Raw genomic sequence first — 24,289 nt, 5'->3', positions numbered from 1 at the left:
AGGGACCCCCAAATCCCCGCTGGAGCACCCCAGGGACCCCCCAAGTCCCCCTGGGACCTCCAAGAGCCCTCTCTAGAGCACCCTGGGGACCCCCAAATCCCCTTGGGACCCCCCTGGTCCCCCGGAGCACCCCAGGGACCCCCCAAGTCTCCCTGGGACCTCCAAGAGCCCTCTCTAGACCACCCTGGGGACCCCCAAAATCCCTTGGGACCCCCATGAGCACCCCGGGGACCCCCAAATCCCCTTGGGACCCCCCTGGTCCCCCGGAGCAACCCAGAGACCCCCCAAGTCCCCCTGGGACCTCCAAGAGCCCTCTCTAGAGCACCCCGGGGACCCCCAAATCCCCTTGGGACCCCCCTGGTCCCCCAGAGCACCCCAGGGGCCCCCAAATCCCTGCTGGAGCACCCCAGGGACCCCCCAAGTCCCCCTGGGACCTCCAAGAGCCCTCTCTAGAGCACCCTGGGGACCCCCAAATCCCCTTGGGACCCCCCTGGTCCCCCAGAGCACCCCAGGGACCCCCAAATCCCCACTGGAGCATCCCAGGGACCCCCCAAGTCCCCCTGGGACCTCCAAGAGCCCTCTCTAGAGCACCCCGGGGACCCCCAAATCCCCTTGGGACCTCCCTGGTCCCCAGGAGCACCCCAGGGACCCCCCAAGTCTCCCTGGGACCTCCAAGAGCCCTCTCTAGAGCACCCTGGGGACCCCCAAATCCCCTTGGGACACCCCTGGTCCCCCGGAGCACCCCAGGGACCCCCCAAGTCCACCTGGGACCTCCAAGAGCCCTCTCTAGACCACCCTGGGGACCCCAAATCCCCTTGGGACCCCCCTGGTCCCCAGGAGCACCCCAGGGACCCCCCAAGTCCCCCTGGGACCTCCAAGAGCCCTCTCTAGACCACCCTGGGGACCCCCAAAACCCCTTGGGACCCCCATGGGCACCCCAGGGACCCCCAAATCCCCTTGGGACCCCCCTGATCCCCCAGAGCACCCCAGGGACCCCCAAATCCCCGCTGGAGCACCCCAGGGACCCCCCAAGTCCCCCTGGGACCTCCAAGAGCCCTCTCTAGACCACCCTGGGGACCCCCAAATCCCCTTGGGACCCCCCTGATCCCCCAGAGCACCCCAGGGACCCCCAAATCCCCGCTGGAGCACCCCAGAGACCCCCCAAGTCCCCCTGGGACCTCCAACAGCCCTCTCTAGAGCACCCTGGGGACCCCCAAAACCCCTTGGGACCCCCATGAGCCACCCCAGGGACCCCCAAATCCCCTTGGGACCCCCCTGATCCCCCAGAGCACCCCAGGGACCCCCCAAGTCCCCCTGGGACCTCCAAGAGCCCTCTCTAGACCACCCTGGGGACCCCCAAATCCCCTTGGGATCCCCATGGGCACCCCACGGACCCCCAAATCCCCTTGGGACCCCCCTGATCCCCAGGAGCACCCCAGGGACCCCCAAATCCCCGCTGGAGCACCCCAGGGATCCCCCAAGTCCCCCTGGGACCTCCAAGAGCCCTCTCTAGAGCACCCTGGGGACCCCAAATCCCCTTGGGACACCCCTGGTCCCCCGGAGCACCCCAGGGACCCCCAAATCCCCGCTGGAGCACCCAGGGACGACCCAAGTCCCCCTGGGACCTCCAAGAGCCCTCTCTAGAGCACCCTGGGGACCCCCAAATCCCCTTGGGACCCCCCTGGTCCCCGGAGCACCCCAGGGACCCCCCAAGTCTCCCTGGGACCTCCAAGAGCCCTCTCTAGACCACCCTGGGGACCCCCAAAATCCCTTGGGACCCCCATGAGCACCCCGGGGACCCCCAAATCCCCTTGGGACCCCCCTGGTCCCCCGGAGCAACCCAGAGACCCCCCAAGTCCCCCTGGGACCTCCAAGAGCCCTCTCTAGAGCACCCCGGGGACCCCCAAATCCCCTTGGGACCCCCCTGGTCCCCCAGAGCACCCCAGGGGCCCCCAAATCCCTGCTGAAGCACCCCAGGGACCCCCCAAGTCCCCCTGGGACCTCCAAGAGCCCTCTCTAGAGCACCCTGGGGACCCCCAAATCCCCTTGGGACACCCCTGGTCCCCCAGAGCACCCCAGGGACCCCCAAATCCCCACTGGAGCATCCCAGGGACCCCCCAAGTCCCCCTGGGACCTCCAAGAGCCCTCTCTAGAGCACCCCGGGGACCCCCAAATCCCCTTGGGACCCCCCTGGTCCCCAGGAGCACCCCAGGGACCCCCCAAGTCTCCCTGGGACCTCCAAGAGCCCTCTCTAGAGCACCCTGGGGACCCCCAAATCCCCTTGGGACACCCCTGGTCCCCCGGAGCACCCCAGGGACCCCCCAAGTCTCCCTGGGACCTCCAAGAGCCCTCTCTAGACCACCCTGGGTACCCCCAAAACCCCTTGGGACCCCCATGGGCACCCCAGGGACCCCCAAATCCCCTTGGGACCCCCCTGATCCCCCAGAGCACCCCAGGGACCCCCAAATCCCCGCTGGAGCACCCCAGGGACCCCCCAAGTCCCCCTGGGACCTCCAACAGCCCTCTCTAGAGCACCCCGGGGACCCCCAAATCCCCTTGGGACCCCCCTGATCCCCCAGAGCACCCCAGGGACCCCCCAAGTCCCCCTGGGACCTCCAAGAGCCCTCTCTAGACCACCCTGGGGACCCCCAAATCCCCTTGGGACCCCCCTGGTCCCCCGGAGCACCCCAGGGACCCCCCAAGTCCCCCTGGGACCTCCAAGAGCCCTCTCTAGAGCACCCTGGGGACCCCCAAATCCCCTTGGGATCCCCCTGATCACGCGGAGCACCCCAGAGACCCCCCAAGTCCCCCTGGGACCTCCAAGAGCCCTCTCTAGACCACCCTGGGGACCCCCAAATCCCCTTGGGACCCCCCTGATCCCCCAGAGCACCCCAGGGACCCCCAAATCCCCGCTGGAGCACCCCAGGGACCCCCCAAGTCCCCCTGGGACCTCCAAGAGCCCTCTCTAGACCACCCTGGGGACCCCCAAAACCCCTTGGGACCCCCATGGGCACCCCAGGGACCCCCAAATCCCCTTGGGACCCCCCTGATCCCCCAGAGCACCCCAGGGACCCCCAAATCCCCGCTGGAGCACCCCAGGGACCCCCCAAGTCTCCCTGGGACCTCCAAGAGCCCTCTCTAGACCACCCTGGGGACCCCCAAATCCCCTTGGGACCCCCCTGATCCCCCAGAGCACCCCAGGGACCCCCCAAGTCCCCCTGGGACCTCCAAGAGCCCTCTCTAGACCACCCCGGGGACCCCCAAATCCCCTTGGGACCCCCCTGGTCTCCCGGAGCACCCCAGGGGCCCCCAAATCCCCGCTGGAGCACCCCAAGGACCCCCCAAGTCCCCCTGGGACCTCCAAGAGCCCTCTCTAGAGCACCCTGGGGACCCCCAAATCCCCTTGGGATCCCCCTGATCACCCGGAGCACCCCAGGGACCCCCCAAGTCCCCCTGGGACCTCCAAGAGCCCTCTCTAGACCACCCTGGGGACCCCCAAATCCCCTTGGGACCCCCCTGATCCCCCAGAGCACCCCAGGGACCCCCAAATCCCCGCTGGAGCACCCCAGAGACCCCCCAAGTCCCCCTGGGACCTCCAACAGCCCTCTCTAGAGCACCCCGGGGACCCCCAAATCCCCTTGGGACACCCCTGGTCCCCCGGAGCACCCCAGGGACCCCCAAATCCCCGCTGGAGCACCCCAGGGACCCCCCAAGTCCCCTTGGGACCTCCAAGAGCCCTCTCTAGAGCACCCTGGGGACCCCCAAAACCCCTTGGGACCCCCATGAGCCACCCCAGGGACCCCCAAATCCCCTTGGGACCCCCCTGATCCCCCAGAGCACCCCAGGGACCCCCCAAGTCCCCCTGGGACCTCCAAGAGCCCTCTCTAGACCACCCTGGGGACCCCCAAATCCCCTTGGGATCCCCATGGGCACCCCACGGACCCCCAAATCCCCTTGGGACCCCCCTGATCCCCAGGAGCACCCCAGGGACCCCCAAATCCCCGCTGGAGCACCCCAGGGATCCCCCAAGTCCCCCTGGGACCTCCAAGAGCCCTCTCTAGAGCACCCTGGGGACCCCAAATCCCCTTGGGACACCCCTGGTCCCCCGGAGCACCCCAGGGACCCCCAAATCCCCGCTGGAGCATCCCAGGGACCCCCCAAGTCCCCCTGGGACCTCCAAGAGCCCTCTCTAGAGCACCCTGGGGACCCCCAAATCCCCTTGGGACCCCCCTGGTCCCCCGGAGCACCCCAGGGACCCCCCAAGTCTCCCTGGGACCTCCAAGAGCCCTCTCTAGACCACCCTGGGGACCCCCAAAATCCCTTGGGACCCCCATGAGCACCCCGGGGACCCCCAAATCCCCTTGGGACCCCCCTGGTCCCCCGGAGCAACCCAGAGACCCCCCAAGTCCCCCTGGGACCTCCAAGAGCCCTCTCTAGAGCACCCCGGGGACCCCCAAATCCCCTTGGGACCTCCCTGGTCCCCAGGAGCACCCCAGGGACCCCCCAAGTCTCCCTGGGACCTCCAAGAGCCCTCTCTAGAGCACCCTGGGGACCCCCAAATCCCCTTGGGACACCCCTGGTCCCCCGGAGCACCCCAGGGACCCCCCAAGTCCCCCTGGGACCTCCAAGAGCCCTCTCTAGAGCACCCTGGGGACCCCCAAATCCCCTTGGGACCCCCCTGATCCCCCAGAGCACCCCAGGGACCCCCAAATCCCCGCTGGAGCACCCCGGGGACCCCCCAAGTCCCCCTGGGACCTCCAACAGCCCTCTCTAGAGCACCCCGGGGACCCCCAAATCCCCTTGGGACCCCCCTGATCCCCCAGAGCACCCCAGGGACCCCCCAAGTCCCCTTGGGACCTCCAAGAGCCCTCTCTAGACCACCCTGGGGACCCCCAAATCCCCTTGGGACCCCCCTGGTCCCCCGGAGCACCCCAGGGACCCCCCAAGTCCCCCTGGGACCTCCAAGAGCCCTCTCTAGACCACCCTGGGGACCCCCAAATCCCCTTGGGACCCCCCTGATCACGCGGAGCACCCCAGAGACCCCCCAAGTCCCCCTGGGACCTCCAAGAGCCCTCTCTAGACCACCCTGGGGACCCCCAAATCCCCTTGGGACCCCCCTGATCCCCCAGAGCACCCCAGGGACCCCCAAATCCCCGCTGGAGCACCCCAGGGACCCCCCAAGTCCCCCTGGGACCTCCAAGAGCCCTCTCTAGACCACCCTGGGGACCCCCAAATCCCCTTGGGACCCCCCTGGTCGTCCGGAGCACCCCAGGGACCCCCCAAGTCCCCCTAGGACCTCCACAATCCCTCTCTAAGCACCCTGGGGACCCCCCCAAACCCGCCAGCGCCCCCCCCACCCCCCCGGGCCCCCCCACCTGCAGCGAGTGCCCCTGGTTGGCGCGGATGCGCAGGGGGTCGGGGCGCAGGGCGAAGCGTCCCTTGGGGTCCGCGGCCACCACCCGCCGCACGTCCTCCTCCGAGACCCCCGCGAAGCGCCGCAGCCGCAGCAGGGCCCCCACCTCGGCAAAGCCGTCTGCGCCCCCAAACCCCCCGTCACCGGGGTCCCAGGGGTCCGGGGGGGCCCCGGGGGGCACTTGGGGGGGTCCTGGGGTGATTTGCGGAGGGGCCAGGGGTGGTTGAGGGGTCCCAGGGGCGTTTGGGGGTTCCAAGGGACACGAGGGGGGGGGGAGGGGGGAGGTGTCTCGTGGGTTGGGGGTCCCAGGGGCAACTTGTGGGGGTCCTGGGGTGGTTTGGGGGGGGGGCAGGGGTGGTTGAGGGGTCCCAGGGGCATTTGGAGGGTCCCAAGGGACACTTAGCAGGGGGGGTCCCGGGGGTGCTTGGGGCGTCCCAGGGGCAATTTGGGGAGGGTCCTGGGGGTGGTCTGGGGTGCCAGGGGGCATTTGGGGTCCCATGGAAGGTTGGGGGTCCCAGGGGCAACTTGGGAGGGGTTTGGGGTGTCAGGGGGCAGCTGGGGGGGGGGGGTCCCAGGGCAGGTCATAGGGGTCGGGGGAGGGGGGGGGCACACGAGGGACCCCCGGAGCAGCTGAAGGGCTGGGTGGGATCTGGGGGGGTCCCAGGGCTCCTCCCCGGGGGCGCTGGGGGTGGGGAGGTGGGTCCGGGGGGCAGTGGGGGGTCCCGGGGGGGGCATTGGGGGGTCCCGGGGGGTCCCGACGCACCCGGCCCCATGGGCAGCCCCTCGGCCGCGGCCCCGTGGCGCAGGACGTAGCTCAGGGCCTTGGACAGACGCACGGAGGGGTCCTGCGGGGGGGGGGGGTCGCCTTGGCCCCCCCCTTCTTGCCGCCCCCCCTTTGGGGCCCCCCCGCCTTGGTCCCCCCCTTGCCCCCCCCTCTTTGGAGCCCCTCCTCCCCCCTTAGGCCTTCCGCCTTAGGGCCCCCCCGCCTTGAGCCCCGCCTTGAGCCCCCCCCCATGGCCCCCCCTTCCCCCCCTTTATCCCCCCCATGGCCCCCCTCTTTATCCCCCCCTCTTTATCCCCCCCTCTTTATCCCCCCCATGGCCCCCCCTTCCCCCCCCCTTTATCCCCCCCATGGCCCCCCCTTCCCCCCCAAGGCCCCCCCCTTTATCCCCCCCATGGCCCCCCCTCTTTATCCCCCCCCCCATTCCCCCCCCGGCCCCCCCCGCCCCCCCCCACCTCCTCCCGCCGCCGCCGCGCGCCTCTCGCGCCCTCCCCGGCGGCCATGCGCCGCCACGTGCCCTCCCACGTGACACCTCGCCCTCCCACGTGACCACGCTCCATCCCACGTGACCGCCCCCCCCCCCGATTCCCCGCCATCACCACACGGGGGCGCGCCCGCGTCTGAGGGTTTATTGCCCCGCCCCCCGCCCCGCCCCCCGCCCCGCCCCCCTCAGTCGAGTTTCCGGGTCCCCAGTTTGGGGGGGCCCGGTTTGGGGGGGCCCCGGGGCCCCCCCCGGCGTTTGGCCTCCAGCTCCCGGCGCCGCTGCTGCTCCCGCTGCCGCCGGCCCGAGCCCGGGGCGGGGCCTGGGGGGGGCACAGGGGTCACAGGGGGGTCACGGGGGGGTCATAAACGAGGGTTCGGGGGGGCTGGGGGGGGCTGGGGTCCCCCCACAGGGGCAGCCCCGAGGGAGGGGGGTCCCAGTGAGGCAGATGGGGAACCCTGGAGGGTCCCAGGGGACCTGGGGGGGGTCCCTTGGAGGTGGGGGGTACCCCAGGGGGGTTGGGAGGGGCCCAGAGGGGTCTGGGGGGGTCCCGGGGTGGCTGGGGGGGGGTCCCTGGGGGTCTGTAGGGTCTATGGGGGGTCCCGGGGGGCTCCAGGGGGCTGGGGAGGGTCCTGAGGGGCACTGGGGGGTCCCGGGGGGGCTGGAGGGGGTTCTTAGGAGTCCTTAGGGGTCCTTGGAGGTCCCAGCGGTCTGGGGGGGATCCCAAGGGGTATTGGGGGGTCCCAGCAGTCTGGGGAGGTCCCGAGGGGCATTGGGGGGTCCCGGGGGGGGGGGGGTCTCACCCTGCTGGCTGGGCAGCGCCTCCCAGGCGTCCTCGGTGCCCCACTCCCCCCCCACCCCCCACTCCCCCTCCCCCTCCTCCTCCCCCCTGGCTGGGGGAGGGGCAGTGGGGGGGGGGTCCGGCAGGGGGGGTCCGGGGGACTGTGGGGGGGCCCCCTCTTCCTCCTCATTGCTCACGGGGGGGCTCCGGGGCAGCTCCATGTCCTGGGGGGGACACACACATGGGGGGACAGTGGGGGTCACGCTGTGCCCCTCCCCCAAGCCATGACCCCCCCCCCAAGTGTGACCCCCCCCCCAACTCACCTCCAGGCTGCCCCAGTCGTCGTCCCACCCATCGGGGTCCTCCAGGGGGGGCTCCTCGGGGGGGGGCTCTGGGGGGGACAAAAAGGTGGGGGGTCAGGGGGTGCCCAAGGGTGGGAGGGGGTCTGGGACCCGTGGGGGGGAGTTGGGGTCCATGGAGGGGGTTGGGGGGGGCTGGGGGGGCACTGGGGACCCCAGGAGGGGTTTGGGGACCTTGGGGGGGGGGTTAGGGACCCAAAGGGCATTTCGGAACCAGGGGGGGCTTGAGGGGTCCCGGGGGGGTTTGGGGGACACTCACCTTTGGGGGGGGCCAGGGGGCCCTCGGCGGGGGCCTGTGGGGGGGTCTGCGGGGGGGCCCCGGCCTCGGCCCCCATCAGCCGCGCCGTCAGGGAGGTGACGCCGGTGACAGCCCAGGACACGGCGGCCCCCAGCCCCCCCGAACCCCCCCCCGGGCCCCCCGGGGCGGCGGCTGCACTGGGGGGCTCTGGGGGAGGGAGAGAGGGGTCATGGGGTGGCAGGGGGGCACCCCCAAACCACCCCCATGTGAGTCCCCATGTCACCCCCTACTGCCCCCCTCCCAGCAGCCCCCCACGTCCCCCCCATCCCTGTTCCCCCCCAGCCTCCCCCCTCTCCCCAGGACCCCCATTTCTTACCCCAGCCCCCCCCTTCCCCCCACCAGCCCCCCCATTCTTGGCCCCCCCCCCAGGGTCTCCCCCCTCCCCGGCCCTCCCATTCTCTCACCCCCCTCCAGGGCCCCCCCCGATTCGGCGGCCGCCTCCAGCTGATCCAGGAAGCTGCGGATCGCCCGGAAAGCCTGGGGGGAGCCGGGGGGGGGCCGACAGTGAGGGACCCCCCCGAAAGACAGGAGACTCCTCCAGGCCCAGTGACCCCCCCCCCCAGCACCCAGGCCCCCAGCAATGGGACCCCCCCCAGCACCCATTGCATGAGCACCCAGACCCCCAGCACCCCTGCAACGAGACCCCCAGCACCCAGAGCCCCCCAGCACCCCCACTGCGACGGGACCCCCAGCACCCAAACCCCCCAGCACCCCCATTGCAACGGGACCCCCAGCACCCAGAGCCCCCCCAGCACCCCCATTGCAATGGGACCCCCAGCACCCAGAGCCCCCCCCCAGCACCCCCCTTGCGACGGGCCCCCCAGCACCCAGAGCCCCCCAGCACCCCCATTGCGACAGGACCCCCAGCACCCAGAGCCCCCCCCCAGCACCCCCATTGTGACGGGCCCCCCAGCACCCAGAGCCCCCAGCACCCCCTTGCGACGGGACCCCCAGCACCCAGAGCCCCCAGCACCCCCATTGCGACAGGACCCCCAGCACCCAGAGCCCCCCCCAGCACCCCCATTGCAACGGGACCCCCAGCACCCAGAGCCCCCCCCCAGCACCCCCATTGCGACGGGCCCCCAGCACCCAGAGCCCCCCAGCACCCCCATTGCGACGGGACCCCCAGCACCCAAACCCCCAGCACCCCCATTGCAATGGGACCCCCAGCACCCAGAGCCCCCCAGCACCCCCATTGCAATGGGACCCCCAGCACCCAGAGCCCCCCCCAGCACCCCCATTGCAATGGGACCCCCAGCACCCAGAGCCCCCACCCAGCACCCCCCTTGCGACGGGACCCCCAGCACCCAGAGCCCCCACCCAGCACCCCCCTTGCGACGGACCCCCAGCACCCAGAACCCCCCAGCACCCCCCTTGCGACGGGACCCCCAGCACCCAGAGCCCCCCAGCACCCCCTTGCGACGGGACCCCCAGCACCCAGAGCCCCCCAGCACCCCCATTGCAACGGGACCCCCCAGCACCGAGCCCCCCCCCAGCACCCCCATTGCAACGGGACCCCCAGCACCCAAACCCCCCAGCACCCCCATTGCGACAGGACCCCCAGCACCCAGAGCCCCCCAGCACCCCCATTGCAACGGGACCCCCAGCACCCAAACCCCCCAGCACCCCCATTGCGACAGGACCCCCAGCACCCAGAGCCCCCAGCACCCCCACTGCGACGGCCCCCCCAGCCCCGCCCGGCCCCCGCCCCACCTGCTGGCGCACGCCGGGGTGGGGGTCTGCGGTGAGCCCGCAGAGGGCGGGCAGCACCCTCCCCGCGCACTCCTGGGGCGAGTAGCACCCGTGGGTGGCGGCGAAGGCGGCGACGGCGGCCGCCCGCGCCGGGGCGAAGGGGTCCCGCGTCGCCCGCGCCAGGGCGGGGGCCAGCACCCGCTGCCGGGTCTGGGGGGGGGCAGAGTGAGGCGGGGGGCGCGGGGGCGGGCGGGGGGCGGGGGGCGGGCGCTCACCTGGGGGGGCAGGAGGGGGCCCAGGCGCCCCAGGCAGAGGGTGGCGTTGCAGCGCAGGGGTCCCAGCGCGTCGCCCGCCTGCACCCGCAGCAGCAGCCGCGGCAGCTCCCGGCCCCGCAGCCCCTCCCCCAGCTTGGGTGCCAGCAGCACCATCGACTGCGGGGGCGGGGGGGGACCCGGGGGGTCAGGGGGCACCCGCATATGTGGGGGGACACGGGGGTTTGGGGGGACCCAGGGGCTCAGGGGACCCTGATATTTGGGGGGCCCAGGGGTTTGGGGGGACCCAGGGGCTCAGGGGGCACCCAGGAGTTTGGGGGACACAGGGGTTTGGGGGACACGGGGGTTTGGGGGGACCCAGGGGCTCAGGGGACCCTGATATCTGGGGGACACAGGGGTTTGGGGGGGACCCAGGGGGCACCCAGGAGTTTGGGGGACACAGGGGTTTGGGGGACACAGGGGCTCAGGGGGCACCCAGGAGTTTGGGGGACACAGGGGTTTGGGGGGGACCCAGGGGCTCAGGGGACCCTGATATTTGGGGGACACAGGGGTTTGGGGGGGACCCAGGGGGCACCCAGGAGTTTGGGGGACACAGGGGTTTGGGGGACACAGGGGCTCAGGGGGCACCCAGGAGTTTGGGGGACACAGGGGTTTGGGGGGGACCCAGGGGCTCAGGGGACCCTGATATCTGGGGGACACAGGGGTTTGGGGGGGACCCAGGGGGCACCCAGGAGTTTGGGGGACACAGGGGTTTGGGGGACACAGGGGCTCAGGGGGCACCCAAGAGTTTGGGGGACACAGGGGTTTGGGGGGGACCCAGGGGCTCAGGGGACCCTGATATTTGGGGGACACAGGGGTTTGGGGGGGACCCAGGGGGCACCCAGGAGTTTGGGGGACACAGGGGTTTGGGGGGGCCCAGGGGCTCGGGGGGGACCCAGGCGTCCAGAGGGACCCAGGAGTTTGGGGGACCCAGGGGTTTGGGGGGGCCCAGGGGCTCAAGGGACTCTGATATTTGGGGGACACAGGGGTTTGGGGGACACAGGGGTTTGGGGGGACCCAGGGGTTTGGGGGGGACCCAGGGGCTCAGGGGACCCAGATATTTGAGAGCACCCAGGGGTTTGGGGGGGCCCAGGGGCTCGGGGGGGACCCAGGCGTCCAGAGGGACCCAGGAGTTTGGGGCACCCAGGGGTTTGGGGGGGCCCAGGGCTCTGGGGGGTCCCCCGGGGGGGCGCCCACCTTGACGGTCTGCTCGCGGATGGCGGGGTTGGTGTCGAGGAAGCCGTGGGCGACGTGGGGGAAGATCTGGGCCTCCACCGTGGCCTCGGGCAGGAACTCCACGTACTCCTCCAGCTGGGGGGGGGTCAGCCCCCGCCGGGGGGCCCCGGCCCCCCCGCCCGCCCACAGCACCCGGGGCTGCCAGGGGAGGACCCCGGCACCCAGGCCCCCAGGGACGAGGACCCCCCCATCTGTGCTCCCCCAGGGACAAGCACCCCCATTCGGGCCTCCCCCGGCACAAGCCCCCCCATTGCCCCCCCCAGGCACAAGCCCCCCATGTTGCCCCCCCCAGGGACAAGCCCCCCCATTTTGCACCCCCCAGGGACAAGGACCCCCATTTGCCCCCCCAGGGACAAGGACCCCCCATTCGTGCCCCCCCCAGGCACAAGCCCCCCCATTGCCCCCCCCAGGCACAAGCCCCCCATGTTGGCCCCCCCAGGGACAAGCCCCCCCATTTTGCCCCCCCCAGGGACAGGGACCCCCCATTTTGCACCCCCCAGGGACAAGGACCCCCCATTCATGCCCCCCTAGGCATAAGCCCCCCCATTCGTGCCCCCCCCCCGGCACAAGCCCCCCCATTGCCCCCCCCAGGCACAAGGCCCCCCGTGTTGCCTCCCCCAGGGACAAGCCCCCCCATTTATGCCCCCCCCGCACAAGCCCCCCTTGCCCCCCCCAGGCACAAGGACCCCCATTTATGCCCCCCCCAGCACAAGCCCCCCCATTCGTGCCCCCCCCCCCAGCACAAGCCCCCCATGTTGCCCCCCCCGGGACAGGGACCCCCATTCGCCCCCCCCGGGACAAGGACCCCCATGTTGCCCCCCCCGGACAGGGACCCCCTTCGTGCCCCCGCCCCACCTGCTGCAGCAGCTGCAGGCGCAGCGCCCGCTCCGGGGAGGAGAAGAGGCGCACGATGACGGGGACGATGCGCTCCTGGTACTCGGGGGGGTCCAGCGCCTTCGCCACCTGCGGGCGGGCGGCGGGTGACGGGGGGCCCGCGGGGCGGGGGGCGCGGGGGGACCCACCTTGAGCCGGGGCGGCAGCGTGCGGGGGGCGCGGGGGGGGACCCACCTTGAGCAGGGGCGGCAGGGCGTGGGGTGCAGGGGGGGACCCCACCTTGAGCAGGGGCGGCAGGGCGCTGGCGGGGGGCGCGGGGGGACCCCACCTTGAGCAGGGGCGGCAGGGCGCTGGCGGGGGGTGCAGGGGGGGACCCCACCTTGAGCAGGGGCGGCAGGGCGCTGGGGGGCACGGGGGGGGACCCCACCTTGAGCAGGGGCGGCAGGGCGCGGGGTGCAGGGGGGGACCCCACCTTGAGCAGGGGCGGCAGGGTGCGGGGTGCAGGGGGGGGACCCCACCTTGAGCAGGGGCGGCAGGGCGCGGGGGGCGCGGGGGGGGACCCCACCTTGAGCAGGGGCGGCAGGGCGCGGGGGGCGCGGGGGGACCCCACCTTGAGCAGGGGCGGCAGGGCGCGGGGTGCAGGGGGGGACCCCACCTTGAGCAGGGGCGGCAGGGCACTGGCGGGGGGTGCAGGGGGGGGACCCCACCTTGAGCAGGGGCGGCAGGGCGCGGGGTGCAGGGGGGGACCCCACCTTGAGCAGGGGCGGCAGGGCGGGGGGTGCAGGGGGGGGACCCACCTTGAGCAGGGGCGGCAGGGCGCTGGCGGGGGGCACAGGGGGGGACCCCACCTTGAGCAGGGGCGGCAGGGCGTGGGGTGCAGGGGGGGGACCCACCTTGAGCAGGGGCGGCAGGGCGCTGGCGGGGGGTGCAGGGGGGGGACCCCACCTTGAGCAGGGGCGGCAGGGCGGGGGGTGCAGGGGGGGACCCCACCTTGAGCAGGGGCGGCAGGGCGCGGGGTGCAGGGGGGGACCCCACCTTGAGCAGGGGCGGCAGGGCGGGGGGTGCAGGGGGGGACCCCACCTTGAGCAGGGGCGGCAGGGCGCTGGCGGGGGGCGCGGGGGGCACAGGGGGGGACCCCACCTTGAGCAGGGGCGGCAGGGCGCTGGCGGGGGGCGCGGGGGGCGCGGGGGGGGACCCCACCTTGAGCAGGGGCGGCAGGGCGCTGGCGGGGGGTGCAGGGGGGGACCCCACCTTGAGCAGGGGCGGCAGGGCGCTGGCGGGGGGCGCGGGGGGTGCAGGGGGGGACCCCACCTTGAGCAGGGGCGGCAGGGCGCTGGCGGGGGGCACGGGGGGGGACCCCACCTTGAGCAGGGGTGGCAGGGCGCTGGCGGGGGGTGCAGGGGGGGACCCCACCTTGAGCAGGGGCGGCAGGGCGCGGGGGCTGCAGGGGGGGACCCCACCTTGAGCAGGGGCGGCAGGGCGCGGGGTGCAGGGGGGGACCCCACCTTGAGCAGGGGCGGCAGGGCGCGGGGTGCAGGGGGGGACCCCACCTTGAGCAGGGGCGGCAGGGCGCTGGCGGGGGGTGCAGGGGGGGACCCCACCTTGAGCAGGGGCGGCAGGGCGCGGGGTGCAGGGGGGGGACCCCACCTTGAGCAGGGGCGGCAGGGCACGGGGTGCAGGGGGGGGACCCCACCTTGAGCAGGGGCGGCAGGGCGCTGGCGGGGGGTGCAGGGGGGGACCCCACCTTGAGCAGGGGCGGCAGGGCGGGGGGTGCAGGGGGGGACCCCACCTTGAGCAGGGGCGGCAGGGCGCGGGGTGCAGGGGGGGACCCCACCTTGAGCAGGGGCGGCAGGGCGCTGGCGGGGGGCACAGGGGGGGACCCCACCTTGAGCAGGGGCGGCAGGGCGGGGGGTGCAGGGGGGGACCCCACCTTGAGCAGGGGCGGCAGGGCGCGGGGGGGTGCAGGGGGGGACCCCACCTTGAGCAGGGGCGGCAGGGCGCTGGCGGGGGGTGCAGGGGGGGACCCCACCTTGAGCAGGGGCGGCAGGGCGGGGGGTGCAGGGGGGGACCCCACCTTGAGCAGGGGCGGCAGGGCGCGGGGTGCAGGGGGGGACCCCACCTTGAGCAGGGGCGGCAGGGCGCGGGGGGCACAGGGGGGGACCCCACCTTGAGCAGGGGCGGCAGGGCGCGGGGGGCACAGGGGGGGACCCCACCTTGAGCAGGGGCGGCAGGGCGCGGGGTGCAGGGGGGGACCCCACCTTGAGCAGGGGCGGCAGGGCGCTGGCGGGGGGCACAGGGGGGGACCCCACCTTGAGCAGGGGCGGCAGGGCGCTGGCGTCGGCGCTGCCGAAGCGCAGGGCCGCCAGCAGCCGGGGCAGCAGCTTGTGGCGCCGGAAGGGGCCGGGCAGCGCCTCCAGGCGGGCGCCGAGCTCCTGCAGGAAGGCCCGGCGCTCCGAGGGGTCCCGCACCTGCGGGGGGGGCGTCAGGGGACGGGGCTGGGCCGGGGGGCGGGGGCGGGGGGGGACGGGGAGGGGACAGGGATGAGGGGGACGGGGATGGGGACAGGGAGGGGACAGGGATGGGGGGGACAGGGATGGGGGGGACGGGGATGGGGACAGGGATGGGGACAGGGATGGGTGGGACAGGGATGGGGGAGATAGGGATGGGACAGGGATGGAGGGGACAGGGATGGGGACAGGGATGGGGACAGGGAGGGGGACAAAGCCAGGGCACCGAGGATAAAGATGGGGAGAAGGGGACAGGGATGAAGATGAGGATGAGGATGGAGGAACAGGGATGGGGACAGGGATGGGGACAAAGCCGGGGCACCGAGGATAAAGATGGGGAGAAGGGGACAGGGATGAAGACGAGGATGAGGATGGAGGAACAGGAACAGGGACAGGGATGGGGACAAAGCCGGGGCACCGAGGATAAAGATGGGGAGAAGGGGACAGGGATGAAGATGAGGATGAGGATGGAGGAACAGGGATGGGGACAGGGATGGGGACAAAGCCGGGGCACCGAGGATAAAGATGGGGAGAAGGGGACAGGGATGAAGATGAGGATGAGGATGGAGGAACAGGGACAGGGACAGGGACAGGGATGGGGACAAAGCTGGGGCACCGAGGATGAGGATGGGGATGAGGGGACGGGGATGGAGGGACAGGGATGGGGACAGGGACGGGGACAGGGATGGAGGGAACAGGGACGGAGAGGACAGAGAGAGGACAGGGATGGAGGGGACAGGGATGGGGCACCGAGGATGAGGACGGGGAGGAGGGGACGGGGATGAGGATGGAGGGACGGGGATGGGGACGAGGGGACGGGGAGGAGGATGACGATGGGGGGACAGTGACGCAGACGAGGATGACGACGGGGCCGGTGCCACAGACCTGGAACTGCTCGAGGAAGAGGCCGGTGTGGACGAGGGGGCAGGCGAGGAAGGCCCCCGGGCGCTGCAGGCGCTGCAGGAGCTGCCCCGGCCCCGGCCGCGCCGAGGGCTCCGCGGCCACCAGCTCGCAGAAGGGGGGGACCAGCCCCGCCGGCAGCTGGGGACGGGGGACGGGGGTCAGGGGGACCCCGGCCTTGGGGGGGACCCGGCGGGGGGGGGGGCAGGCACCCGGGGGGGACCCGGTGGTGTGGGGGGGCCAGGGACCCAGGGGGGACCCAGGGGGGACCCAGGTGTTTTGGGGAACCCTGGGGGGGGGGGCCAGGGACCCAGGGGGGACCCAGGTGTTTTGGGGGACCCTGGGGGGGAGGGACCCAGTGGTGTGGGGGGGCCCTGGCACCCAGGGGGGACCCAGGTGTTTTGGGGGACCCTGTTGGGTGGGAGGGACCCCAGGTGTCTGGGGGGACCCAGGTGTTTTGGGGGACCCTGTTGGGCGGGAGGGGCCCAGGGACCCAGGGGGGACCCAGGTGTTTTGGGGGACCCTGGGGGGGGACCCCAGGTGTCCAGGGGGACCCAGGCGTTTTGGGGGACCCAGGATTTTGGGGGATCCAGGTGGGGGGGACCCCGCTGCCGGCCTGACCTTGCCGAAGCTGCGCAGGGCGCCGGGCCGGGGGAGGGGCCCGTTGAAGACCTCCCAGATGAGGCAGCCCAGGCGCCACATGTCCCCCGCCCTGGGGACAGCCGTGGCAGCGCGGGGACGCGGGGACCCCCGCTCCCCTCCGTCCCCCCCGAGCCCCCCACGGCCGCCTCCCCCCAGCCCCGTGCCCCCCCCATACCCCCCCGTGCCCCCCATGTCCCTCCCCAGGCCTCGTGTCCCCCCCCAGGACCCTCTGTGCCCCCCCATGCTGTCCCGTGTCCCCCCATTGTGTCCCCCATGTCCCCCCACCACCCCCCACGTCCCCCCATGAGCCCACATGTCCCCAGGCCCCGTGTCCCCCCCCAAGACCCCCCCCAGGCCCCACATCTCCCCATGTGCCCCCCCACCATGACCCCGTGTCCCCTCCATGACCCCCCACGTCCCCATGTCCCCCCCAGGCCCCAGGTCCCCCCCCGTGTCCCCCTGCCCCCCCACGTCCCCCCATCACTCACCAGGGCTCACCCTGCCCTCGCGAGGAGTCGCTGAGCTCGGGGGGGTCCTGGGGCTGGGGGGGGACGCCGGGGGGCCGGGGGGGGACCCCCTCGCTGGCGGCCGCCACCCGCTCCAGCCCCCCCAGCTTCCAGTCGCCCCCCGGGTCGACGAAGACGGCGTCCAGCCCCAGCGCGTGGTGCACCAGCCCCGAGCCCCCCAGGAAGGACAGCGCCGTCTGGGGGAGCACCCAGCCGGGATCGGGGACCCCCCGGGCGATGGGGGACCCCCCCGGGCGCCTGGGTCCCCCCCCGAACGTCTGAGTCCCCCCGAACACCTGGGTCCCCCCATCCCAGGGTCCCCCCGAATGCCTGGGTCTCCCCCAGATCCCAGGATCCCCCCCAGATCCCTGGGTCCCCCCCCAGATCCCTGGGTCCCCCCCCATCCCAGGGTCCCCCCGGATGCCTGGGTCCCCCCCAGATTCCTGGGTCCCCCCAAACACCTGGGTTCCCCCCACATCCCAGGGTGCCCCTGAATGCCTGGGTCTCCCCCAGATCCCTGGGTCTCCCCCAGATCCCTGGGTCCCCCCCATCCCAGGGTCCCCCCGAATGCCTGGGTCCCCCCCAGATCCCTGGGTCCCCCCCAGATCCCAGGATCCCCTCCAGATCCCTGGGTCCCCCCCAGATCCCTGGGTCCCCCCAGATCCCTGAGTTCCCCCAAACACCTGGGTCCCCCCCACATCCCAGGGTCCCCCCGAATGCCTGGATCCCCCCCAGATCCCAGGATCCCCTCCAGATCCCTGGGTCCCCCCCCAGATCCCAGGGTCCCCCCTAGATCCCTGGTTCCTCCCTCAGATCCCTGGGTCCCCCTCACATCCTAGGGTCCCCCCGAATGCCTGGGTCCCCCCCAGATCCCAGGATCCCCCCCAGATCCCTGGGTCCCCCCCAGATCCCTGAGTTCCCCCAAACACCTGGGTCCCCCCCACGTCCCAGGGTCCCCCTGAATGCCTGGGTCTCCCCCAGATCCCTGGGTCCCTCCCCGATCCCAGGGTCCCCCCATGATCCCCTGGGCCCCCCCCCATCCCTGGGTCCCCCCCTGGATCCCAGGGCCCCCCCGGATCCCAGGGCCCCCCCGCCCCTCACCAGGAGCTGGTGCAGCCCCCAGGCCACCTCCTGCTCCCCCAGGTCGCCCGTCGGGGGCCGCAGCCGCAGGTGCCGGCGCAGCGGCGTCACCGCCTCCGTCACCAGGTACAGGCACTGCTCCGTCTGGGGGGGCCCGGACGTCACCACACGCACCCCACGCGTCACCGCGTCCCCCCGGGTCCCCCCACGGCCCCACGCGTCCCCCCACACCCCCCATGCCACCCTGTCCCCCCACTGTCCCCGCATCCTCCCGGGTCCCCCCACATCCACGTGTCCCCCCGCGTCCCCCCGTATCCCTGTCCCCCGTGTCCCCTTGTATCCCCCCCACATCTCCCCATGTCCCCCCGTCCCCCCTCGTCCCCCCCATGTTCCCATGTCCCCCCACGTCCCCCTCTCCTTTGTCCCCCCACATCCCCCCATGTCCCCATGTACCCCCATGTCCTCCCACGTCCCCCTGTCCCCCCATGTCCCTCTGCATCCTCACGCTGTCCTCGCATCCCCCCACATCCCCGTGTCCCCCTCATACGCCCCGCACCCCCCAATGTCCCCTTGTATCCCCCCCACATCCTCCCACGTCCCCCCACATCCCCACGTCCCCCCCATGTCCCCGTGTCCCCCCATGTCCCCCTGCACCCCTACAGCACCCCCACGTCTCCCCCCGTCCCCCTCTCCCCTCGTGTCCCCCACATCCCCCTGTACCCCCACATCCCCCCGTCTCTGTGCCCCCCCCGTTCCTGTGCCCTGCCCCTATGTCCCTGCCCTCCCCCGTGTCCCCCGTGTCCCCCGTCCCCCCCAGGTCACCTCCAGGCTGTCGAGGTAGCCCAGGACGCTGGGGTGCCGCAGGCTGCGCAGGCGCCGCAGGGCCGCCCGGGCCAGGGGGGTGGCGGCCGCGTCCCCCGTCCCCAGGCTGTGGGCGAACACCGACACCGGCGCCCCGTCCGCCTGGGACACGGGGACACCGTGGGGACGGGGTGCGGGGGGCGTGGGGGGACACGGGGGGGCAGGGGGACGTGGGGGGGCAGGGGGACGCGGGGGGACTTGGGGCAGGGGGACATGGGGACATGGGGATGGGGGACATGGGGGGACATGGGGACATGGGGCAGGGGGACTTGGGACAGGGGGACTTGGGACAGGGGGACAGGGGGGGACATGGGGCAGGGGGACAGGGGGGACATGGGGACATGGGGCAGGGGGACAGCGGGGGACATGGGCTGGGGATGGGGGACATGGGGACATGGGGGGACATGGGGACATGGGGACATGGGGCAGGGGGACGGGGGGGACATGGGGACATGGGACATGGGGACATGGGGCAGGGGGACTTGGGACAGGGGGACGGGGCGGGACACGGGGCAGGGGGACTTGGGACAGGGGGACTTGGGGATGGGGGTGGGGGCAGGGGGACTTGGGGACTTGGGGGGGTACGGGGAGATGGGGCTCGGGCCGGGGCAGGGGGCCCTGGGGACACGGGGACACGGCGGGGACCCGGGGAGGGGGACCGGGGGGCGCTGGGGACACGGCGGGGACCCGGGGAGGGGGACCGGGGGGCCCTGGGGACACGACGTGGACGCGACGCCCCCACCTTTCGCCGCCCCCGCAGCAGCCGCCAGAGCGGGGCCGGGGCCGCGTCCGCCGCCGGGGCCGGGTCCGGGTCCGGGTCCAGGTCCGGGTCGGTGTCGGGCGGGCCCAGCTCGAAGGGGAAATCCCGCACCGGGTCCCGGGAGAAGAGCCACATCGCGGGGGCCGGGGGGCCCGGCGGGCCCGGGGGGTCCCGGGGGTCCGGGGGGCCGAGGCCGGAGCGGGCCCGGAGGAGGCGGCGGCGGCGCCGGGCGGGAGGATCCGGTGGCGGACCAGGGGGCGGGGCCTGGGACGGGGGTGGAGCCTGGGGAGGAGCCTGGGGCGGGGGTGGGGCCTGGGGAGGAGCCTGGGGCGGGGGTGGGGTCTGGGGAGGTGCCTGGGGCGGGGGTGGGGCCTGGGGAGGAGCCTGGGGGACGGGGGTGGAGCCGGGGCGGGGCCGCGAGCGGGAGACGGGGGTGGAGTCACGGACGAGGCCGCCACAGGGAGGCGGGGGTGGAGTCAGGGGCGGAGCCGCGCGGGGAAGGGGAGGAGCGAGGGGAGGGGCCGGGGAAGGGGCGGAGCCGAGGAAGGAGTCAGAGACGGAGCCTCTGGGGCCGGGGAGGGGCGAGGGGCGGGGCCGGGGTGGGGGGTGTGAGGGACACGCGGCAGTGGCGTCACCAACAGGCCGCCAGCCTGGCAGGAACAGGCAGTGACGTCACAGGGAACGGACACTGACGTTGTAGCGGGTCTCAGCGACAGGCCGGCGGTGTCACAGCCCCGTGACGTCGCCCCCCGCGTCATCCCCGCCCCCGCCCCCCCCCAGCACCAGGGACGACACGAGGCCGGTCAGGTCTCAGCAGGTTTATTGGTCACTGGGGGTCCCCGTCGCGATACGGGGCCCCTGTCACGATATGGGGTCTGTCGTGACGTGGCGTCTTCAAAGCCATATGGGGTCCCTGTCATGGTACGGAGTCCTCGAAGCACCACGGGGTCCACGTCATGATATAGGGTCTCTGTCGCGATACAGGGTTCCCATCACGATATTGCTCTTCAAGGAGATACGGGGTTCCTGCCGTGGTATGGAGTTCTCGAAGAGCCATGGGGCCCCCGTCACGATATGGGGCTCCCGTCACGACGCAGGATCACCCCATCCCCGTGTCGTGGGTTCCCCAAAGCAAAGTGGGGGCCCTAGAGAAACAGAGGGGCCCTCTCGCGATATGGGGTCCCTGTCGCGATATGGGGGGTCCCTACTGCAAAAAGGGGCCCCCGTGGCCATGTGGGGTCCCTGTCATGACACGGGGTCGCCTCATCCCCACATCGTGGGTTCCCCGAAGCAAGGCGGGGGCCCTAGAGAAACAGGGGTGCTGTCGCGATACAGGGGTCCCTATCACGATATGGGGGTCCCTGTCACGATACGGGGGGGTCCCCAAAGCAAGGCGGGGGCCCTCGAGAAACAGGGGTCCCCGTCGCGACAGGAGGAGCCAGGCCGGCAGCGGGCGCCGCGGGGGGTCGAACCCCGCCCCGGGGGGGTCCCCGGGGGTGCCCCCACCGGCGCCTTTTGCTTTTTTTTGGCCTTTTTGGGTGCGGAGGAGAAAAAGCAAAACCTGAGACAACGGCGTTCTCTCAGGAAAAGAAAAACCTCGGGGCCGCGCGTCCTGCGCCCCAAACCAGCACCACCCCGCAGCTCCGCCCCGCCGGCGGCCGGGGGCCGCGCCCCCGAACTGCCAGAAAAGCAGGAAACTGCCCCAAAAAAGCAACCTGGGGGCGGGGCCTCCCCGGGGGGCTTTTTTGGGGGGGGGGGGGGGTGGTTTGGGGGGGTTTAACTAAAAGAAGTGAGGGGTTGGGGCCGGGGCGCTTCCCCGGCGCAAAACGGGCTCAGAAAGGGGGGGTGGTCAGGCACACGTCCCGGGCGCGAAATGGGTTCAGAAAGCAGCATTTTGGGTCGGGCATGCGTCCCGGACGCGAAATGGGCTCAGAAAGCGGGATTTTGGGTGGGGCTCGCATCCCGGGCGCAAAACGGGCTCAGAAAGCGGGATTTTGGGTTGGGCATGCGTCCCCATTGCAAAACGGGCTTAGAAAGCAGGATTTTGGGTCGGGCTCGCATCCCGGGCGCAAAATGGGCTCAGAAAGCGGGATTTTGGGTCGCGCATGTGTCCCGGGCGCAAAATGGGCTCAGAAAGCGGGATTTTGGGTCGCGCATGTGTCCCGGGCGCAAAATGGGCTCAGAAAGCGGGATTTTGGGTCGGGCTCGCATCCCGGGCGCAAAATGGGCTCAGAAAGCGGGATTTTGGGTCGGGTGCGTCCCGGGCGTGGAGGGGCCCCGCCGGTACTTACTCCGCTCGCTCACCTTTCCTGCCTCTTATTTTGGGGGGCATTTCTAGTTTTTAGTCATTTTTGGTACCCAATGGTCCATTTTGGGGCGGATCGAGACCGTTTTAGGCACTGTCGCTGCGTCGAGGGCGGGGGGGAGAGCGGGGGAGGGGAGAGAAAGAACAACAACAACAACAACAACGATCGGAACAACACCGGGAACAACAGCCGGAGCAGCCGGAGCGACCGAGCTCTTCCCTACCCCAAAAAATTCTGCGGCTTCTCCTCACTCCTATCGTTTCGGGGAAAAAACCTGGGAAAAAGGTTAAAAAAAGCCTCCCCCCTCCCCAGGCAACATGCGAAAGCGCTGACTAAGCTTTTTTTTTTTTTTTTTAAAAACCCCACGTTTTTCACTACAAATCCCAGTTTGGGGGCTGGGCCCGGCCAACGGCACTCGCTGCACGTTTCAGGGCAGTTTTGGCCTTTTTGGGGTTTTTTTGTTTTCACATTTGGGGATCTGGGGGGGGAAAGCGGCAAAACCCGCCCGGGGTGAAACTGCGCCGCCCCCATGGCGCCCAAATCCGGCCGGAATTTCCCACTTTTTGGGGTGAAAGCAGCAGAAATACCCTTTTTTTTTTTTTTTTTTCAATCCCTACGTGTCTCTGCAGACCCTTTTGGGGGCTTTTTTGCCCCGATCTGGCGGCTTGAGGCTACGAATCCTCGGCTTTACAGTCGGAGGCGCAGGAGCAGCGGGTGCGGGCGCCGGCCGGGGGGTCTGGAAAAAACACCTGCGAGACACAGCCCCCCCCGCCCCGTCAGCCACCTTTTGGGGTAAAAGCGGTAAAAAAGCCCGTTTTTTCGCATTTATCCATAAAACCCATCGTTTTTCGCATCGCTCCGCGCCAGGAGGGAGGGTGACGGGGTTAGGGGGGCGCAAACATGCCACGCGGCGCATTTGGGGGGACCCAGTGCTCCCCCCACCGGTACAACCGCGCCCCGACACCCCCGCGACACCGAAAACGGCCGGAAACGCCCCAAATCCGCAGCTCCTCCCCCCCGACCCCAAACCGGGCGATTTTGGTGAAGGGGGGTTGGGGGCGCGCCGAGGGTACTTGCCACCGTCGCAGATGAAGCGATTTGGGGGTTTTTGCCTCAATTTTTTTTGCTCCCCCCTCGCTCACTCCTACACTTACAGCTCGTTTTGGGGGAAAAAGCCTAAATTTAATCATCCTGCTGCTGCTTATGGAGAAAACCTGAAAATACAATTATTGCACCCCCCCGCCCGGCTCCGTCCCCCTCCCCCGCCGAGCGTTTTGGGGGAGTTTGGGGGGTTTTTTACGTTATTTTTTCCTAAGGGAAGCTCCTGGGGACGCTCGGCACGAGCCGCAATCCTGATTTTCCAGTTCCGTTTTGGGGGAAAAAAGCGGCTTTTCTTCCAAGCTGCCTCCTACCTCTGCATCTGCGGAAAGGCCGGAAACAAGCCCAAAACGCGCCGCCCCCCCCACGCCCTCGGGCCGGACCCTGACCCAGCTCCACCAGCCAGAAACCAACGGAAACGCCCCAAAAAACCCAAATTAAATGAAAATCTTACTTCTGACCGGCTCCACATTAATCAAATCAGTGTTTTTATCCTCAAAGATCCCTGCAGAAAAGCTCCTGAGTGCGCTTTGGGTGCGGATTTGCCTTTTTTGGTAAAATCCTGAGACCCGGGGTCTCTTTTTATTTTTCCTTGGCATTTTTCTCACCGTTATTTGCCTTTTTTTTTTCCTGCGTTTTGCTGCCTTCCTGAGGGGGGAAAAACACTCGAGACAAACACACCCCCCGCCCCCACAAAAACAACCATGTTTTTTCCTGTTTTCCCCTTTTCCAGAGAGTTTCGGCCGTCCCCTCCCGCGCGTCGCCTTTTTGGGGGAAAAAGAAGAGATTTTTCATCACTTACTCTGCGGCGACAGGCGGGACCTACGGAGCGCTACAGCCGGAGCCTGGTGATGCTGGAGTGGGGTTTGGGGGGATTTTTCCCCGTTTCTTGGGGTTTTTATAGAAAAAAGGGGGGAGTGGGGGCGACGGCCGCGGCGCCTGCAACGACAAGAGCCCCCCCTCCCCCCAAAACCCCCCGAATCCCCCCAAAACGAGCGGGGGGAAGGGCCTCACCCAGCTGCCGCCTCCGGCCAGTTCCTCCTCCAGCCCCACCAGCTCCGGCTCCGGTTTGGGGTTTTTTTCCTTAAATTCCTTAAAATTTCCTCCTGCTCCACCGGCTCTTTTCTCGCCTCTTCCCTCTCTCCACCTTCCTCCGGCTCCCGCTTCTTTTTCCTTCATTTTTATAAATTTAGTTTCTCCGGTTTCACCAGTTTCCACTGGCTTCGCTTCTCTTTTCTCTATTTCCTCCTCTTTTCTTTTATCCTCATTTTCTTATTTGTCTTTTTTTTCCCTCTACTTCCTCTTCTATTTTCATTTTTTCTCTTTTCTCGTATTTTTTTCTCTTTTCTCCTTTATTTTTTTCTTTTCTCCTTTTTTTTTTCTCCTTTATTTTTTTCTCTTTCATCTCTTTCCTCTTTTATTTTTTCTCTTTTTTTTTTTCTC

The 24,289-nt window shown here is 70.8% G+C and overlaps 1 protein-coding gene across 10 annotated transcripts; it reads right to left on the bottom strand.

Moving 5' to 3' along the window:
- Window positions 1-6,822: 6,822 nt before the first annotated feature.
- On the bottom strand, window positions 6,823-19,679 carry SCYL1 (SCY1 like pseudokinase 1). 10 transcript variants are annotated; one of them, XM_075135223.1, is made up of 16 exons: window positions 19,425-19,679; window positions 18,644-18,784; window positions 17,843-17,965; window positions 16,724-16,938; window positions 16,215-16,305; window positions 15,579-15,734; window positions 14,496-14,654; window positions 12,208-12,315; window positions 11,314-11,427; window positions 10,081-10,236; window positions 9,827-10,015; window positions 8,518-8,590; window positions 8,075-8,260; window positions 7,780-7,847; window positions 7,479-7,680; window positions 6,823-6,997 (listed from the first exon to the last, which is right to left on the bottom strand). In XM_075135223.1, the coding sequence occupies exons 1-16, from the start codon at window positions 19,575-19,577 to the stop codon at window positions 6,864-6,866; spliced, it is 2,268 nt and encodes a 755-aa protein (XP_074991324.1). In that variant the 5' UTR covers window positions 19,578-19,679; the 3' UTR covers window positions 6,823-6,863. The 10 variants fall into 10 exon arrangements, with proteins under 10 accessions (XP_074991324.1, XP_074991327.1, XP_074991325.1 ...); XM_075135226.1 differs by having other exon boundaries at window positions 9,827-9,898; XM_075135224.1 differs by having other exon boundaries at window positions 11,314-11,367; window positions 12,217-12,315.
- Between the last annotated feature and the right edge of the window lie 4,610 nt (window positions 19,680-24,289).

Source organism: Calonectris borealis, chromosome 37, assembly GCF_964195595.1.
Source record: "Calonectris borealis chromosome 37, bCalBor7.hap1.2, whole genome shotgun sequence".
Lineage (NCBI taxonomy): Eukaryota > Metazoa > Chordata > Aves > Procellariiformes > Procellariidae > Calonectris > Calonectris borealis.
The sequence above is the reverse complement of the archived record's forward strand: the minus strand, read 5'-3'. Positions and strand labels throughout refer to the sequence as shown.

What these genes read in the sequence shown, in the direction of transcription:
- SCYL1 (XM_075135223.1), bottom strand. Translation starts at nt 19,577, where the DNA reads ATGTGGCTCTTCTCCCGGGACCCGGTGCGGGATTTCCCCTTCGAGCTG. An exon ending in CCCTGCGCAGCTTCGGCAAG is followed by an intron (nt 15,735 to 16,214) that starts GTCAGGCCGGCA and finishes CCCCGTCCCCAG; the next exon opens with CTGCCGGCGGGGCTGGTCCC. An exon ending in GGGGGGGGCCCTGGAGGGGG is followed by an intron (nt 8,261 to 8,517) that starts GTGAGAGAATGG and finishes TCCCTCCCCCAG; the next exon opens with AGCCCCCCAGTGCAGCCGCC.